Below are 18,642 nucleotides of genomic sequence, written 5' to 3'. Positions count from 1 at the left end.
ACGATTAATTTCATTTAAGTTGCTAATTAGGGGGTGGTCTTCCCGATTTTTTTTTTTTGCAAAAACAAAAGGGACCAACTTTATTTTGAGCGTAACTTGCTTAAATTTAATGCTAGAAACTTTTCGTAAAAACAGAAATAAAGCTAAAAATGTGGTTATTTTGTTGAAAAATGAACATATTCACTCGCAAATAACTCGAAGTGTTGACTTGGCGAAAAAGCTCTATAGAACAAAAGTTACTTAAAATTAGTCAGTTTACCCATTTCCGGAGTTGTTTTGGACATATATTTTTTCACCCCCAAGAGGGGGTGAAAGTCACCCCCAGGGCAAAAGCACACGTCGGCACAATATCACTTTTTTTCTTTGACATGTAAGCTATGCGTATGCCAAATTTCATGTCAATCCAAGCGGTTCTTTAAAATTTAGAGCAAAAACCGTGAAAGAATGGACTATATATTATAATAATTGGAAGTTGTTATAGTATGTGGAAGTACCATAAAAATCACTGTGTGGGTGACAAAGGTGTAGAACTGTTTTCTGATCTGGGAGGGATATATAATACAAGCTAAGATACATGCAACCATTTTATCTGGTTGTACATATTTTAGGATTGCACTGATGATGATCGGTCAACCGATCGAAAACTAGTTCTGTCTTTGATGTAGCCCTGTATAGGGATTTTAACAAATATACCTTTTATAAAAAAATTTATGTTTTTGTAATGGTATACAGCCAACTACAGGAAATTTTTCCTCGTGGATATCAATAAAACTTATTCTCGGTAATTTGGTAATTAAAGTAAGATTTTAGCGTTTGTTGTCAAAATACTCAAGGTAGGTACATTATTATTGCATAGATATATTGTTATTGTACGAGGGGGGCGTGGTGAAAATAATTATGAAAAATTGGGTCGCAAATGGTGAAAGGTTGAGAAACGCTGCATTAAATTAATTTAATATCGATAAATACGATGTATTTAATTAAAAATAAAAATGTAATGTGGGCTTCTGTCTTAATAAATATAAATGCATGTTAATAGCCCATTGTGATTCTTATCGACGTTTCTTACCTTCGGTCTAGAGCTTTTAGTTTATTGCTACCTACATTGATCCTTTCGCACCAAGTTGCTGAGGATGAAAATATGTTTAACAATTATTTACGAGTCATAACTTTTGGATTTATTTTGATAACAAATTTCATAGCTCCATCTTGGTGCGATTTGTCAGGTAAGTCTTGAACTAGTTTCATACCTACATAAAGTAATTGGAAAATTATAACATTAGTTTTTTATTTTCTTCGTGGAGCTGCGTTAGTGTTGAGTCGTTTGTTTAATTTTTTTTATGATTCTAGTTATGTAGATTTTGGGAATGTCCTACATATACTCTTGGGCTTGGGTAGGGGAAGTATGCCTGAGACGGCATACTGGCTGAGATGGCATATCACGCGTTTTTCGTAAACTATTCCAAATTTGGTGCCTAGTGTGACAGTTTTCAGTTCCTCAAGTTAAAATTTGTCAACATTGTTGAACTTGTGCATGTTAGTTTTATTTTGACAGCAGTAGCCTTTGGAATGTTAATTAAGTAGGACAAAATATTTATTGACTTTTTTTGTATCACATTATAATTCGCGAGTCTTTACACCTGAGTTAAGTTTTTAAATTTTGTGATGTTCCTTTACCTTATGCCTATCACGCCTGTATCAATTTATATCTTAAAAATGTGCTTAAGAAAAATTAGGTTAAAAAAACGGTATGATTGCAATGTTGCCTGAGATGGCATAGTAAGCAGGTGGATAAGATGGCATAGGTATGCCATCTCACCCTTATGTGTTTTTACACTGCATTAATTTTGTTATATGATTGAAGTTTGTCGTTACAGTTATGGATCGTTTTAAGAGGAATTCGAACCGACAAAATCGATTCCGTCGATATTGAGACAAGTGACGAAGAAGATGCTGCTTGCATTTTTTGTAATGGCCTCTTTTCATTATCTCGTTCTCGAAAAACCTGACTAAGATGTGCCAAATGACTAACCTTGCCAAATTTGTGGCAAGTGGTCATATTCCGAATGTGCCGGTGTACCCAAGACTACAAAAAAAATTATTTGTGACTTGTGAGTCGAGATTAGTGCCTTTATTTCAAGGGTATGCCATCTTACCCACATGTATGTGGGTGAGATGGCACATGTAATACTTTACAATTTATTTTCTCAGAAAAAAACTATAATATGTACCTTGTTAAAAAATAATGTTATATTTATGTAAATGTTCCTAGCACTGACTTTGATTTTTATTACATGTCTAACTCTATCGATTATCGATTACAAAACATTTAAAAAAAAGTATGCCGTCTCAGGCATATCTCCCCTATTTAGCACTATTATTCTGATCCTATTATTGCAATATGTTCATTGAATTTGTCCTTACATAACTCCCAGCTGTTACTGTTCTCCATTTACGTGTATTTGTAATGTTTTTGCTTTTGCTTGTGATAATCAACTGTATTTACAAGAATAGTTAGTTAGGTAAGATATGTTGTTATTGTTTTCTTTGTTTGGTTGTGTTTTAAAAAAAATTGCTCTTCTAAAACTGTTCATATTGTTGAAAGAATCACATGATTGTAATGTTCGCGTCATTTAATCTTGTATGATACTCCTAACATACCCAATCATTTTTTATTTATTTCGCAGATGTATATAATATCAAAAAATATTTATGATTTGAAGCTGCTTCATTTACACATTCATCAACCTCAATTATGTTTCACTCAATTACATACATACATACATACATACATACATACATACATACATAATCGAAAGCCTCTTATACCAGTAGGCGTCTAGGTGAACAAGTTCTCTTAAATTTGTTCTACAAATTTACGCCACTCTTTTATGTCTCTAGCTAGTACCTTTGCCTCACTCCATCCATGGCTTTCCTCTTTCTTCGAGAATCTCGCTTATACTAGTGTTCCATGTTTTTCTGGGTCGTCCTCTATGGTGTTTCCCTATTTTTCTGGTTTCCCAAATCTTCATCACCTGTCTAGTTTCATTCATTCTGATCATTGTTTCTCCCATTTCAGTTTCTTTTCAGTTTCTACTTTATCTTTTACCTAGTGATTTCGTTCCTAGTTCTTGTCTAATATCTTCGTGTCTTCTTCCGTCTGTTCTTATAACACCCAGCACTTTCCTCAAGTATTTCATTTCACTTGCTTGCAGTCGCTTTGTTTTTTTCGTCGAGTACCCAGTTTTCTGCCCCCTAGGTTAATACAGGTTGGTACACTGTGTGGTATACGATCATTTTTGTTTTTGTTGTTATTTCTTTTCTGTTCAAGAAGATTTTGTATAGTGCAATATATTCTAGTTGCTGAATTTATTCTGGCACCAATCTCGTCTTCTTGTGTCCCTTTATTATTCAAACTTATCCCTAAATACTTTTATACTTCTATCTGTTCGATTCTATTTCCTTCAATGTTAATGTTTATTTTTGTTTTGTTTTTTGTTACTACCATAACTTTAGTTTTCTTGGTGTTTACTCTTAAGTTGTATGATTTTAATTCTTCTGTCCACATTGTCATGTTCTTTTGAAGGTCTTTTTCTGTTTTTGCTATAAGCACTATATCATCTGCAAATGCGCATGCTTCTACTTTGACTACTTCAATTACATAAAACCCTAAATATACACTTTTCTTTTACCAACCCCTATTTTTAAAAGCCATCTAAATATTTACCTCTTCCATATAAATAAAAATGAATATTTGTCTGTATGACCTTAATACAATACTAAACTATGCATTTGGTCATGTGATGATCCAAGCATAGTTGTTGTGCATAAACCCACGAAGGTTTCTAAGTTGGTACTACCAACCTAAGTGATATGGGGGGTTTCCCCCTGAAGTTTTTTATTTTTTCGGATACACTTTAATTTTATATGATGTGGAATTAAAAAATACGTATAAACATGGTCAGAGACAAGAAGATACAAAAACAATAACGAAAATATTACAGTGGATGCCGACAGTATTGTTTTGAACTTTTTTATGATTCTAGGAATGTGTTTTTTGGAATCTCCTACGTATACTCTTGGCTATTTAGCACTATTATTCTGATCCTATTATCGCAATAATAGAAAATAGTCTAGTATATCTAAATGAAGCAAGAGATCTCTTTCAGAAAGTAAAGTTACTGGCTCGAGAATTCAAACCCAGAAGTTACGCTATAGAGGATGAGACATGTAATATGGTAAGCGATATGGATGCGGTTCTGGAGACTTGGAAGAAATACTGCACAGAACTCTATAAAGCTGAAACCTCTAACATTAATCATATAACAGCACTGCAAGTCTCAACAACAACCCTAGAACCAGATATTCTAAGGTCTGAAGTCGATGAAGCCATAAAACACCTTAAAAGAAATAAATCACCTGGTTGCGATGACATCACGGCAGAACTTTTGCACAACATGGGTGAACATGGTCTCCAATTAATGTGGAGACTGTGCAATCATGTATGGAGAATCGGCAAATGGCCCAGTGATTGGTGTACCGCACTATTTACTCCCATTCATAAGAAAGGCGTAACCACAAAATGTAGTAACTACCGAACCATCTCACTAATTTCACACCCAAGTAAAATTCTGTTGAGAATCATCAAGTGTCGCATGCAGACATACCTGGATAGACAAATACCACAAGAACAGGCAGGCTTCGTGAAGGGTAAAGGCACAAGGGAGCAAATTCTTAATATGCGACAACTCATTGAGAAAGCACGAGAATTCAAAATTCCGATGATCATCTGCTTTCTGGATTATCAGAAGGCATTTGACTGTGTAGACTGGACAGTTTTGTGGAAAGTTCTACATGAGATGGGGGTTCCTGATCATCTGTCAGCTCTGGTGAAAAGCCTATGTGAGAACAGTGAAACCAGAATAAGAATTGAAAACCATAAGTCCGATCCTTTTAAAATAGGTAGAGGGTCCGACAAGGATGTATTCTATCTCAAAGTCTTTTTAATTTCTATGGGGAATATATAATGAGAAAATCACTCGACAAATGGAATGGCGGTATTTCTATCGCAGGAAAGAAGATCTCAAATCTCAGATATGCAGATGATACAACATTAATAACTGCATCCGAAGAAGAAATGTCCAGCCTGCTGCAGCTAGTGGAAGCCGAAAGCAATAGATGTGGTCTCAAGATCAATAAACAGAAATTATGATAGTAGATTATTCAAATTCACTTCAGACAACAGGAGCCTTAGACCAGTTTGAAGTGGTTAACGAGTTCAATTATCTAGGATCCTACATCAGTAATACAGGATCTTGTGAAACAGAAATACGTAGGAGAATAGGCATGGCCAAAAACGCTATGAGTCGATTATCGAAGATTTGGATAGATCGCTCCTTGTCGAAGAACACCAAAATAAGATTAGTACGTGCCTTAATTTTTCCCATATTTAATTACGGATCCGAAACATGGACAATGAAATCGGACGACAGAAAAAGGATTGACGCCTTTGAAATGTGGTGCTGGAAAAGAATGCTTCAGATCTCATGGACGGAACACAGAACAAATCACTCAATCCTCCAAGAGCTTAATATTCAGACTCGACTTTCCTCTATTTGCCTCACCACCGTGTTAAAATTTTTCGGCCATATTGCAAGAAGAAGTGATGATAATCTTGAGAGACTTATAATTCCGGGAAACGTTGAAGGGCGCAGAAGTAGAGGTCGCTCACCTACTCGATGGACGGATCAAGTACAGAAAGCCAGTGGAAAAACATTCTCTGGATCCATGAGGGAAGCTCAGGACAGAAGCCGATGGAAAGAGATAGTTGCTCGTATTATAGGGAACCACGACACTCAGCAATGAGGAAGCGACTGAGAAGGAGGATTATCGCAATTATTCAAATATTATAAATATATTCATTTCACTTGTCCTTACATATCTCCCAGCTGTTATTGTTCTCCATTTACTTGTATTTGTTTTGTTTTTGCTTTTCTTTCTGTTAATCAACTGTATTTACAATAGGTAATAGTTAGTTAAGTTATTTTGTCAGTTATTCTTTTCTTTGTTTGGTTGTGTTTTAAAAAAATTATTCTTCTAAAACTGCTCATATTGTTCTGAAAATCACATGCTTGTAATGTTTGCGTCATTTAATCTTTTATGATACTCCTAACTCTAACATACGCAAGCATTTTCATTTTATTATCTTTTATGTTGTAATATTGACGATTTGTGTAATTTCAGTAAACTGTATTTGTTGTTTTTTGTCTACTCTTTTGTAAGACATGTCCATTAGATTGTAAAATTCTTTACAATCGCCTTTACCGGCTTGTCAATACAGGGTGTAACAAAAATACAGGTTATAAATTAAATCACCTGTTCTGGGACCAAAAATAATTCGATTAAACCTAACTTACCTTAGTACAAATGTGCACATAAAAAAAGTTATAGCTCCTTGAAGTTACAAAATAAAAATTGATTTTTTCCAATACACTGAAAACTATTAGAGATTTTTGAAGTTATACTTCTTTAGCCGCGATGAGGGTAAATTTATATGTGCGCGAATTCATCAAAAGTCTTGGTCCTGAGCGCAGCTCAAATGTTATACGGGCTCTAATTGGGTGTTGAAATGATCTGTCAATAATTGTTCAATATGGAGGTTATCGGTAAACAGATGTTGTGTATACAGGGTGTAACGAAAATACAGGTCATAAATTTAAACACATATTCTGGGACCAAAAATAGTTTGATTGAACCTAACTTACCTTAGTACAAATGTGCATATAAAAAAAGTTACAACCCTGTGAAGTTACAAAATGAAAATCGATTTTTTCCAATATATCGAAAACTTTTAAAGATTTTTTATTGAAAATGGACATATGGCATTTTTATGGCAGTAGCATCTTAAGAAAAAATTATAGTGAAATTTGGACACCCTATAAAAATTTTATGGGGGTTTAGTTCCTTTAAACCCCCCCAAACTTTTGTGTACGTTACAATTAAATTGTTATTGTAGTACCATTACTTAAACACAATATTTTTAAAACTTTTTTGGCTCTTAGTACTTTTTCGAAAATTCAGTTTTTATCGAGATATTTTGAATATTTGTTAAATCCACCACATATTTGTATATGGTTAAGTACGATTATGGAGACTTGGTAAAAATATGAAAATTTATGTATGATTTACATTTTTAGGTATATTTTGAACCGTATTAAAAAAGAAGCCATATCTCGATAAAAGTTGTCTTCTCGAAAAAATACAAAGAGGCAAAAAATTTTAAAAACATTTTGTTTAACTAATGGTATCGCAGTAATAGTTTAATTGGAGCGTATACAAACATTTGGGGGGTTTAAACGAACAAAACCCCCATAAAATTTTTATGTAAATATATTAAAAAAGAAGCCGCAACTCGATAAAAACTGCCTTATCGAAAAAATACTAAGAGCCAAAAAAGTTTTAGAAATATTGAGTTTAACTAATGGTATCACAATAATAATTTAATTGGAACGTACAGAAAAGTTTGGGGGGTTTAAGGGAACAAAACCCCCATAAAATTTTTATGGGGAGCACAAATTTCGCTATAGTTTTTCTTTAAGATGCTCCTGCCGTAAGAATGCCACATATCTATTTTCAATAAAAAATCTCTAATAGTTTTCGATATATTCGAAAAAATCGATTTTCATTTTGTAATTTCAAAGGACTATAACTTTTTTTATGTGCATATTTGTACTAAGGTAAGTTAGGTTCATAACTATTTTTGGTCCCAGAATATGTGATTTAATTTATGACCTGTATTTTTGTTACACCCTGTATTAGTTTCTGTTGTTGTTAGGACAGAAACAAAAGCAAGTTTAAAATTGTAGCGAGTTTTTAAATAGTTTTGAAAAGCCACAGGTACGTAATTCTAAACGTTTCAGTATGTCTTAAATGTAATAAAAAATTACCTACCTACCTATTTGGAAAATGTAAAAAAATAATGTACTTACCTATTAGTAGGTAATGCTTTAATTTACATAATTTGATTACGACAAAATTTCTACCAATATTCATCTTATATATCGTTTTGTTACTCTATACTTTGTTGTATTTTAATATTTTAATTCCACAAAAATCAAACTAATTTGATTAAATTCATATAAGTAATAAACAACTGTCAATAAGTTTATGGTGTAAACGTTCAGTTGGTGTATATTCCCACTTGACAGATAAGTGTAGGTGGCACAATGGGAAAGCACTTTGATTTTCGATCGGCGGAATCGACGGGAAGCGGGTTCGATCCCCAATGCAAGTTATTATTTTTTTATTTTTTTTATACATTTTATGATTGTAAGTAGATTATTGTATAATTTTTTTCAGAAAATATGTATTTAGTTAAAATTTTTGGCAACAATTATTGTTCAGAAATCATTTCCTTGTGGCATTTTTCAATGTGTTTGTGTGTGTTTTATTTTTTTAATTTTTGATATTGTTTTAATAAAATTTTTTGGAAAGTAGTAAGTATTAAAATTAGATTAATATTTAAATTAAATATAAATAAACTGTTTAAAGTATATCGATTTCGTTGAAATCATATAATAGAAGTATAACTTCTTACGTGCGTACAAAGTAGGTACACATTCTTTTTTATTGAAAATGGACTTGATGCGGCATTCATATGGCAGGAACATCTTAAAAAAATTTAAGTGAAATTTGTGCACCTCAGTACAATTTTATGGGGGTTTTGTTCCCTTAAACCCCCCTCCCCAAATATTTATGTACGTCTCAATTAAATTATTATTGCGGTACCATTAGTTAAACAAAATGTTTTTAAAACTTTATTGTCTCTTTGTAATTTTTCGATAAGTTAGTTTTTATCGAGATATTTTGAACATTTGTATAATCCAACACAAATTTTTACATAATAAGTAAGATTATAGACACCTGGTAATAATATGAAATTTTTTTGTGAATTTATATTTTTTAGGTATATTTTGAAACATATTAATATCTCGATAAAAAATCGTTTATCGAAAAAATACTAAGAGGCAAAAAAGTTCTAAAAACATTGTGTTTAAGTAATGGTACCGCAGTAATAATTTAATTGGAACGTACACAAAGGCTTGGGGGTGTTTAAGGAAATAAAACCCCCATAAAATTTTTATGGGGTGTATAAGTTTCACTGTTAATATTTTTTTGAGATGTCCCTAGGTACCATAAGAATACCACATGTCCATTTTCAATAAAAAATCTCTAATAGTTTTCGATATATTGGAAAAAATCGATCTTCTTTTTGTAACTTCAAAGGTCTGTAACTTTTTTTATGTGCACATTTGTACTAAGGTAAGTTAGGTTCAATCGAATTATTTTTAGTCCCAGAATGTGATTTAATTTATGATTTGCATTTTTGTTACACCCTTTACACATTATACAGGGTGTCCAGAAACTCTACCGACAAGACACGAGATTCCTTAGATAATTTTAAGATATTTTAACCCAATTCACCTAGTCCGAAAATGCTTCCTAAGGGAGCTAGAGCTCTTTGAAGATGGCGTCTTGTAATTAGTTTTTCTTAAATAACTCCAGAACGTTTCTATTGAGAAAAACAAAAATTGGTATACATATTTATCTTTCAGAGATAAATCGATTCCATGCATTGCGAATTTCTAGTACCGGTCATAGGCGTCCGTTTTGGGTAGGGCAACAGTTATTTTATTGCATAACATTTTTATCTTTAATTTTTAAGCATTTTTACTCTGGGTTATTAAATTGTGAGGTATTGTACAACAAAAAGGTACTCTTGTTTTAAGTCAATAGGATACACCGGTGTCTAGAAAAATCGATTTGAAAATTTTTCTTTTTTTGAATTTCCAAAAAAAATTACAAAAAAAACTATTTAGAAATCCGAAAACTGGTACGTTTATTTATATTTCGATGAGTCGATTTCATTAATTGCGAATTTCTAGTACGGATCACATGTGTCTGTTTTGGGTAGGTCAACGGTTATTTTATCGCATAGCATTTTTGTCTTTACTTTTTAAGCATTTTTGACTTTAGATTATTAAGTATGAGGTATTCTAGTACTAAAAGTTACTCTTGCTTTAAGATGGTAAAATCCGTTTTTACGATTAAAATCTGAAAGCACCGTTTTTTTTTGAAAAATTTTTTTAATTTTTTTTTCAAATTCAAAAAACGAAAAATTTTCAAATCGATTTTTCTAGAAAACTGTTTGTCCTACTGACTTAAAGCAAGAGTACCTATTAGTACTAGAATACCTGCCTCACAATTTAATAATCCAGTGTAAAAAATGCTTAAAAGTTAAAGACAAAAAAATTATGTGATAAAATAACCGTTGCCCTACCCAAAAACGGACGCCTTTGGTCGATACTAGAAATTCGCAATGGATGGAATCGATTTATCTCTGGAAGATAAATAAACGCACCGATTTTCGTTTTTCTAAATTTATGCGTTCTGGAGGTATTTAAGAAAAACTAATTACAAGACGCCATTTTCAACGAGCTCTAGCTCCCTTAGGAAGCATTTTCGGACTAGGTGAATTAAGCTAAATTGTCCTAAAATTATATGAATAATCTCCTGTCGTCATTTGTCGGTAGAGTTTCTGGACACCCTGTATAAGTACGTCTTAAAGCCAAGCGTCCACAGACCCGCATCGTACGCAACGGATTTTAGTTTGCCTTACAATTATTGCCGATAATGCGATCCGTACGATGCGGATCAGTGGACGCGGTTACATAAGTTTCTGTACAAGGCAAACTAAAATCCGTTGCGTACGATGCGGGTCTGTGGACGCTTGCCTTAAAGCGTCGTCACGTCTATTGTAATTATCCCAATAACACGTCCGTTCGAGTCTAGATCTTAATATCGAGTGACTCTATTAACTCACCAGCTAACCGAAAACTATTTTTGCACCCCCCTATTACTTAACGCTAAAATTAGTTTTCCATGAGAACGAAACTATTAAAACTTCTAAATTCACTAAAATTTACTTCCTATTGGCAATTGAAATTAGTCACAGTGGCGACTGCTTTTCTTATGTCTTAACTAAGATTCAAATTCAACAGTATTTCGCACCGCTGCGCTCTAGCCCTACTAATCCACCCGTGTTGAGCTGCCCCCCCCCCCACTTGCAAAAATCAAAAAACAAATAGCCCTGATTTATGAGCTATTTATGAGCTCTCATATTCCACTGAGCAGGAATTTGATACTTTAGTGGGGGGGCTGCCTCAGCCCCCCCCCCCCACCACTTAAAAATAGGAATATTGAATCGTTTTTGCGGCAGAATTACGAGCTATTTATGAGCTCTTGAAATTATATAGTTTCGACTTTTGAGCTCATCCCCTTCACCCCCAAACAACCCTTTAATTGATTTAACTTAAGAGAAAAATGCTGAGAAAACCTAAAATATATAGTATTTCGGATATAATTCCTATAACTTATATACTCTAAGAATAAACTATTAAATCACGTGCATTTCGATTATTGAGCTACAACCCCTTCGCAAGAAAACCACCCTATCTTCCCGGCTTAAGAGAAAGTTGTACTTAAAATGCATTAAACTAATTATTTGGCGACTACATATCATTGAATTATTTATAAGCTTCCAAATTACGCGCATTTAGATCAGTAAATTTCAATTTATTTTGTATAGTGCAGTCACTGAAGGTAAAAATCAACGATTACCTTCAATTTCGGTGAACCTTCATCGATTTTCACGAAAATTGGTCAGTGGTTAGAGGATACGTCAAGAAACAAAGGTGACATGGTACCACCTTGCGCCTTTACCCTGAGGGTGGATACCGCCCCCTCTCGGGGGTGAAAATTATTTTATTAAAAATAACTGCACAAATCAATAAAAGAACAAATTAAAAGCAAAATTTATTATTTAAAGTTGATAAAATAAGTCAATACTTTTTAAGTTATTAAAGATCAAAGATTTTAATTATTCGTGAAAAAATTCATGTTATGAAGCGGTTTCGTAAATCACTGAAAAACTGTAAGTTTTTACAAAAAAGTTAATAGTAGTTTAATTCGTATAGCTTATATTCTAAGAATAAACTCTTAAATCACGCGCCTTTCGATTATAGAGCTACAACCCCTTCGCAAGAAAACCATCCCATATTCCCGGCTTAAGAGAGAGTTGTACTTAAAATAATTTAAATTAATTATTTGGCGACTATATACCGTTTAATAATTTATGAGCTTGCAAAATATACGCATCTCAATTATCGAATTGCCATTTTCTTTCTATAGTGCAGTCACTGAAGGTAAAAATCAACTATGACCTTCGATTTCGGTAAATCTCCATTCATTTTCACGAATTAACAATAACAACTTGGGGTTTTAACCTGGGGTATATGTCACCCCTTCTCGGGGGTGAAAATTACTTTATTAAAAATAACCCCACAAATCGAGAGAGGGACAAATTGTAAGCAAAATTTGTTATATAATGTGATTAAAATAAATCAATACTTTTTGAGTTATTAAAGATCAAATATTTTAATTTTTGTGAAAGAAAATGCATGCTTTAAAGCGATTTTTCATAAATAACTCAAAAACTGTAAGTTTTTACAAAAAAGTGTTCATCACTAAAATTGAAGCTAATAAAAAATATAATAAATTGATTACTTGAAAAACCCTTTAATGCAGTGGTGTCATGGCAAAATTAGCAGTGCGGGAACGCAGTGCCGGAACGCATTGCTAATTTTTGTTTACAAAACCTAAATCCTCTATTATTTTTTTTCTTTTCTTAACCAGTGTGGGAACGGCGTTCCCACGCGTTCCCACACCATGACACCACTGCTTTAATGTTAATTTAAAGTAAGTTATTGGTAATTAAATGTATAATTTTTTCTGCGACTTTTCAAATCTAAGGATTCAAGCTTAAATAACGGGAAAGATATGCATTTTATAACACTTAGGTACTAAATACTTGTCAAAGTACTTAGAAATACCTATCAAAAATGAGCAATTTTATTCAATTTTTTTATTCAAATTTTCGTGAAAATGAATGCAGATTTACCGAAATCGAAGGTCATAGTTGATTTTTACCTTCAGTGACTGCACTATAGAAAAAAATGACAATTCAATAATCGAGATGCGTATATTTTGCGAGCTCATTAATTATTAAACGATATCTAGTCGACAAATAATTAATTTAAATTATTTTAAGTACAACTCTCTCTCTCTCTCTTAAGCCGGGAATATGGTATGGTTTTCTTGCGAAGGGGTTGTAGCTAATAATCGAAAGGCGCGTGATTTAAGAGTTTATTCTCAGAATATAAGCTATACGAATAAAACTACTAATAACTTTTTTGTAAAAACTTACAGTTTTTCAGTGATTTACGAAAAACCGCTTCAAAACATGCATTTTTTTCACGAATAATTAAAATTTTTGATCTTTAATAACTTAATAAGTATTGACTTATTTTAATAACTTTATATAATAAATTTTGCTTATAATTTGTTCTTTTATAGATTTGTGCAGTTATTTTTTATAAAATAATTTTTCACCCCCAGGGTATCCACCCCCAGTATCCACCCTCAGGGTAAAGGCGCAAGGTGGTACCATGTCACCTTTGTTTCTTGAGGTATCCTCTAACCACTGACCAATTTTCGTAAAAATCGATGAAGGTTCACCGAAATTGAAGATAATCGTTGATTTTTACTTTCAGTGACTGCACTATATAAAATAAATTGCAATTTACTGATTTAAATGCGCGTAATTTGAAAGCTTATAAATTATTAAATGAATGTAGTCGCCAAATAATTAATTTAATGCATTTTAAGTACAACTTTCTCTTAAGCCGGGAAGATAGGGTGGTTTTCTTGCGAAGGGGTTGTAGCTCAATAATCGATATGCACGTGATTTAATAGTTTATTCTTAGAGTATATACGCTATAGGAATTAAATCCGCAATACGATATATTTTAATTTTCTCAGCATTTTTCTCTTAAGTTAAATCAATTAAAGGGTTGTTTGGGGGTGAAGGGGATGAGCTCAAAAATCGAAACTATATAATTTCAAGAGCTCGTAAATAGCTCGTAATTCTGTCGCAAAAACCGATTCAATATTCCTATTTTTAAGTAGTGGGGGGGGGGCTGAGTCAGCCCCCCCCCCCCACTAAGGTATCAAATTCCTGCTCAGTGGAACGAGCTCAAAATTTTTAGTTTGCGGAATATGAGAGCTCATAAATCAAGACTATTAGTTTTTTAATTTTTGAAAGTGGGGGGGGGCAGCTCAACACGGGTTACTAATCCCCAATTCGCTACAAACATGGCCTATACGCGTGGGATCTCGTTCCTTCTTCATATTAATAATTAAAACAAGAAACTTAACATCTAAGATACAATAGGTATTTAAAATCCTTCATTAATACCATCTTTTATTTGCAGATAATAAAAATGATTTTTATAAAATATATGGAAGGGAAAAGCGGAGTGCTCGTAAGTACATTTGAAGTTTATTCGTAGATTTGCGTATGTATTTAATAAATCGATAAATGAATAACATAATAGATGAGGTCATTATTTTGAAGACAACATTCAGATGGTTTATTAAATGCATATTGCAACTGTTTAGTTTTTCCCAACTAGGCCATTTGTAGATTATATTTTATATTGATACAGCTTCTTATTTCTTACCTTAAGGACAAAAATTTAGAGTTAAAATAATTTACATCCAAACTTATGGTTATCAATTATCAATTAAAATATTAGTAAATTATTTTATGTATTTGGAGTTCGAATTTTGTCAAATTTAGAAATTTATTTTTGATGTGACGTCACACGGATATTATTGTTTTCGCCTATTTTACAACATTAACCCTTAAATTTATCCATGTCTGTCTGTCCGTCCGTAAACACAACTCATCCGCTATTAGAACAGATAGAATGACAAGAAATACGGTATCGAACGAGACGTTGTGGATTATAAAGCCAGACAAGATCACCTACTTCGAAGCTTCCATTCTTGCATCGAGAATCATACTGATCTTTCATTCTGTGGTTGGATATCTGGATATGTTGTCATGAATGTTGTTCATTCGTAACTTCAGGCGGTCGACATATTCATCGCCTGCAACATGTTCTTCGGAAGGTCTATACAGCCAAACTCTAGGTCGCAAGGCAAACAAACATCACGACCCAACATCAAACAGGTTGAGGTCTCACCTGCATAGGCGTAACCGGGGGGGTTTATGGGTGTAAACCCCCCCCATTGGTATGTACTTTGAGCTATATACGCTTAACACCATACCCGCTAGAGACCTTCCAGTAGTTGTAACCCCGCCCCCCTTAGGGCCTTGTAACCCCCCCTTAGGGCCATCCTGGTTACGCCGTTGCTCACCTGTAGTTTCATTCACGGCCGAGCGGTAAGCCATTAGGAATAAATCAATGTGCTGGTTCCAATCTCTCTGATGCTCAGATACAACACTGGACAAGAAGTGTTTACCCATCGTTCACATCCACTCGACCATTCCATCTGGTTGAGGATGCAAGGTTTTGGTCTTGACATCAATCAATTTTTTTCAAACGTTTTGGAAGAGGGTTGACTCAAAGTTTCACCCTTGGTCGGAGTGGATCTCCAAGGGAACAACAAATAGGCTGAATAATTATTTAGCAAGTACCCCTGCAACGTTAGCAGTTTCTTGATTTGGTAACGCATAGGCCTCGGTCCATTTCGTAAAATAATCCATGGATACCAGGATATATTTATTCCCAGCATCCTTTGTTGAAAATGGACCAGCAATGTCGATTGCTACTCTTTCCACAGGGCTATTAACATTGTACTGTTTCATTACTGCTCTCTTTTTACCATCTGGACCATTACTGGTTGCACACAATTCACATTTCCGACACCATCTTCTTACATCATCTTTACAGTTCACCCAATAGAACCGTCAGAGTCTGCGTAAGTCTTTTGCAGAGTCTTCGTAAAAGCAAAGTACCCACCTGATGCACCGTCATGCAACTGACGCAGTACTTCTGACACTTTACTTTTAGGGACAATCAATTGAAGCTTAGATTCTGTACTATCATCGTTCTCAAAAGGTTCTGTACAGAAGATCATCTTTTAGTACCAGGCAATTCCATTGGCTCCAGTAGGCCTTGACTTCTGGACAACATGCAATAATGGGTTGCCAAGAAGGTCTCTCACCTCGACGCATCCAATCCAATAGTCTTTTTACACACGGAGCATCTGCTTGTGCATCATGTAGCTGTTAAGGCTGCCATTGCTCATTAATGACGGTGGTTCGTCTCACAGGACAAAGCCGTTCCTCTACTTTAAGACGGTGATTACAACTTTTACCGCATTACAACTCTTCCAGCTCCATTCGCGTGTCTCTTCGGCATCGTGCTACGAACCACTCTCCGTACCATTTCCTACAAACGCTCATCATTTTGTTAATCGCCTTTTTCTGCGTTTAGTACTCGATTGTTTCGTGAAGTGATCCAACGCAATAGCGAGCGTTTTCCTCTAAATCTTTTGGTCTCGCTACTCGTAAAGCTTTCTGTAGTTCACTCTCTCTCAACTCATTGACGATGGTATCTAAACCAAATCCTTCCAAAATGCTGTCTGGTGTCTCCGGATGAGCCAACCGCACCACACAAGCAACATCTGCTTCAAATTCTTACAAATTCTCACTTGCTCGTTGAATTCTAGTTTGCAGTTGTGCTTTGTATATTTATTGTAGATGGGCATTTCCATATGTTTTTCCAGACGAGTGAACAAGGTCTGGTAATATTTTGCTTGGCCCTTTTGCTGGGAATTGACCTTAATATATCTGCAGCCTCACCTCATAGAGTAGAAGCCTCACCTCATTGGCGGTCGCAATAGTTTCAAATTGTCTAAGGTACATATATGGACCAAAAAGACTTCCCATCAAATGGGGGCAATTCGTATCTTATATGGTGCGACGTTTCGTCTCTCGGTGATTCTTCTTTCACTACAGGATCTAAAACTACTGCATTAACTGGTGGTAGTAGCACTTTCGTATTGGTTATCATGCTCTCTAATTGTTGGATATTCTGTTCTAACATTTCTACATTGTCGTCTACACTTTTCATTATCTTATCGAATGTTCTGAAAACTTCTTAAAATGTTTCATTGTTCTGTCTACAGGCTTCGTCGAATCTTTTAGCAACATTTTCGAATTTCTCGTCGTTTTGTCCAGCTGCTTCTTTAATAATTTGAGAAGTGTCATCGAAATTGTTTCTAGAAGTTTCTTTAGTCATTTGAGAAACAGTTTCAAATTTCTCGTCAAATCTACTAAAAACAGTTTCAAATTTTCCATCTTCGATAAGGCTGCTTCTTCCGCTGATTGGAAGTGTCATTTGAGTCACCACCATTCATTTGGGAAGATCCTTCAGTCGTTTTTGAAGGATATTCTTGGACCCACTGCTGTCTTCATCTCGTTCTTCTAGTTGTTTACGCAACTGTTTTACGGAAAGTTTTACTAATAGCATAGTCAGGCAGACATGTACTTTTCAAATGTTTTCTTTTAAAAGTTTTTCCGAATACCAAACAATTAACGCACTCCAATTATTCCCGACGAACAAAGTCAAAAGTCTTTTAAAGTCACTTTTAATTTATATTTAATTAATTACTCCTCACACCTGACACCAACTGTAGCGAGTTTAACAATTAAATAAAAACGACGGTTTGGCTATCATTATTTACAAGTTTACAGTTCGGAATTCTATCTTTTAACTAAAACAAGATGAGTAGGTTCCTTCTGGAATGTTCTGCCCATCTCTAGTTATCTCAATGTTTCGCTCCCAGCTGACCGAAAATTCTGGAGTATTCATTCCCCTCGCCGCGCGCTGCTTCTAGAAGATTGGAAGGATTCTGTCATCGCCGTTATTTGCGATCGGTCGAAATGGACTCTTTTGTTACAATACTTTATTGTTTATTAAATGCTATTAAATAGGGATTATATCGAGTAACAACAATACATATATCTACACCAGATCAAAAATTCGTATCGCCAAAATAACGTTTCGTGTATTATTAATTGAAATATCTTCAGTTTGTAACGTGTTTGTTATCACCCTGTATTAACTTTTCTTTGAAGCTGTTGGACAAATATGGAATAAATTTTTAACGCTACGTTTGGGAAATACTAGACAGTATCAGCTTCTTAAAATTAATCAATAAAAACATTATTATTAAGCATTGACACTACTTACTTGACAGGAAAATTGATTTGTTTTTTTTTTGGAACCCTAAAATTCCAAATTTTATCTAGTGGCATCAAAGAAAAGTTTATAACAGCGTGATAATATAATTATATTTTTTAACCTCTTTGACGAAATGTCTATTTATTATGTATAAACTTTTCTTCGATTCCATTGGTAGAATGAATTAGTTAACGAAATGCACAAAAGTGCGGTTTTGAGAATTTGACAGATATTTGCCTTTACCTCTACTGATCCCTTTTCTATCTACATTTCTATAATGTTTCTAGACTGGAACATATTGTAATCGTGGGAAATAAGGCAAAAATGTACCATGTTCCTTACCATTTTTGTTCATGTACCATTTTTCTAGATATACCTTCCATTATTTTAACACTTTGCTCAAACGGATTGTGACAGTTTGCTCCTTTGTTTCCACTCATTTCATTAGCAATGTTAATTAAATTGT

General features: G+C 34.0%; 1 protein-coding gene across 1 annotated transcript in view; it reads left to right on the top strand.

Annotated features, from left to right (window-relative positions):
- The first annotated feature begins 1,056 nt into the window (after window positions 1–1,056).
- Window positions 1,057–18,642, top strand: part of LOC114326724 (mucin-19) — an 88,095-nt gene continuing 70,509 nt past the window's right edge. Inside the window, exons 1-2 of the mRNA XM_050663081.1 lie at window positions 1,057–1,226; window positions 14,391–14,441. Of these exons, the coding sequence (XP_050519038.1) occupies window positions 1,142–1,226; window positions 14,391–14,441 (136 nt within the window). The 5' untranslated portion in view covers window positions 1,057–1,141. The remainder of the gene's footprint in view (window positions 1,227–14,390; window positions 14,442–18,642) is intronic.

Source organism: Diabrotica virgifera, chromosome 1 (assembly GCF_917563875.1).
Source record: "Diabrotica virgifera virgifera chromosome 1, PGI_DIABVI_V3a".
Classification (NCBI taxonomy): Eukaryota; Metazoa; Arthropoda; class Insecta; order Coleoptera; family Chrysomelidae; genus Diabrotica; species Diabrotica virgifera.
The sequence above is the reverse complement of the archived record's forward strand: the minus strand, read 5'-3'. Positions and strand labels throughout refer to the sequence as shown.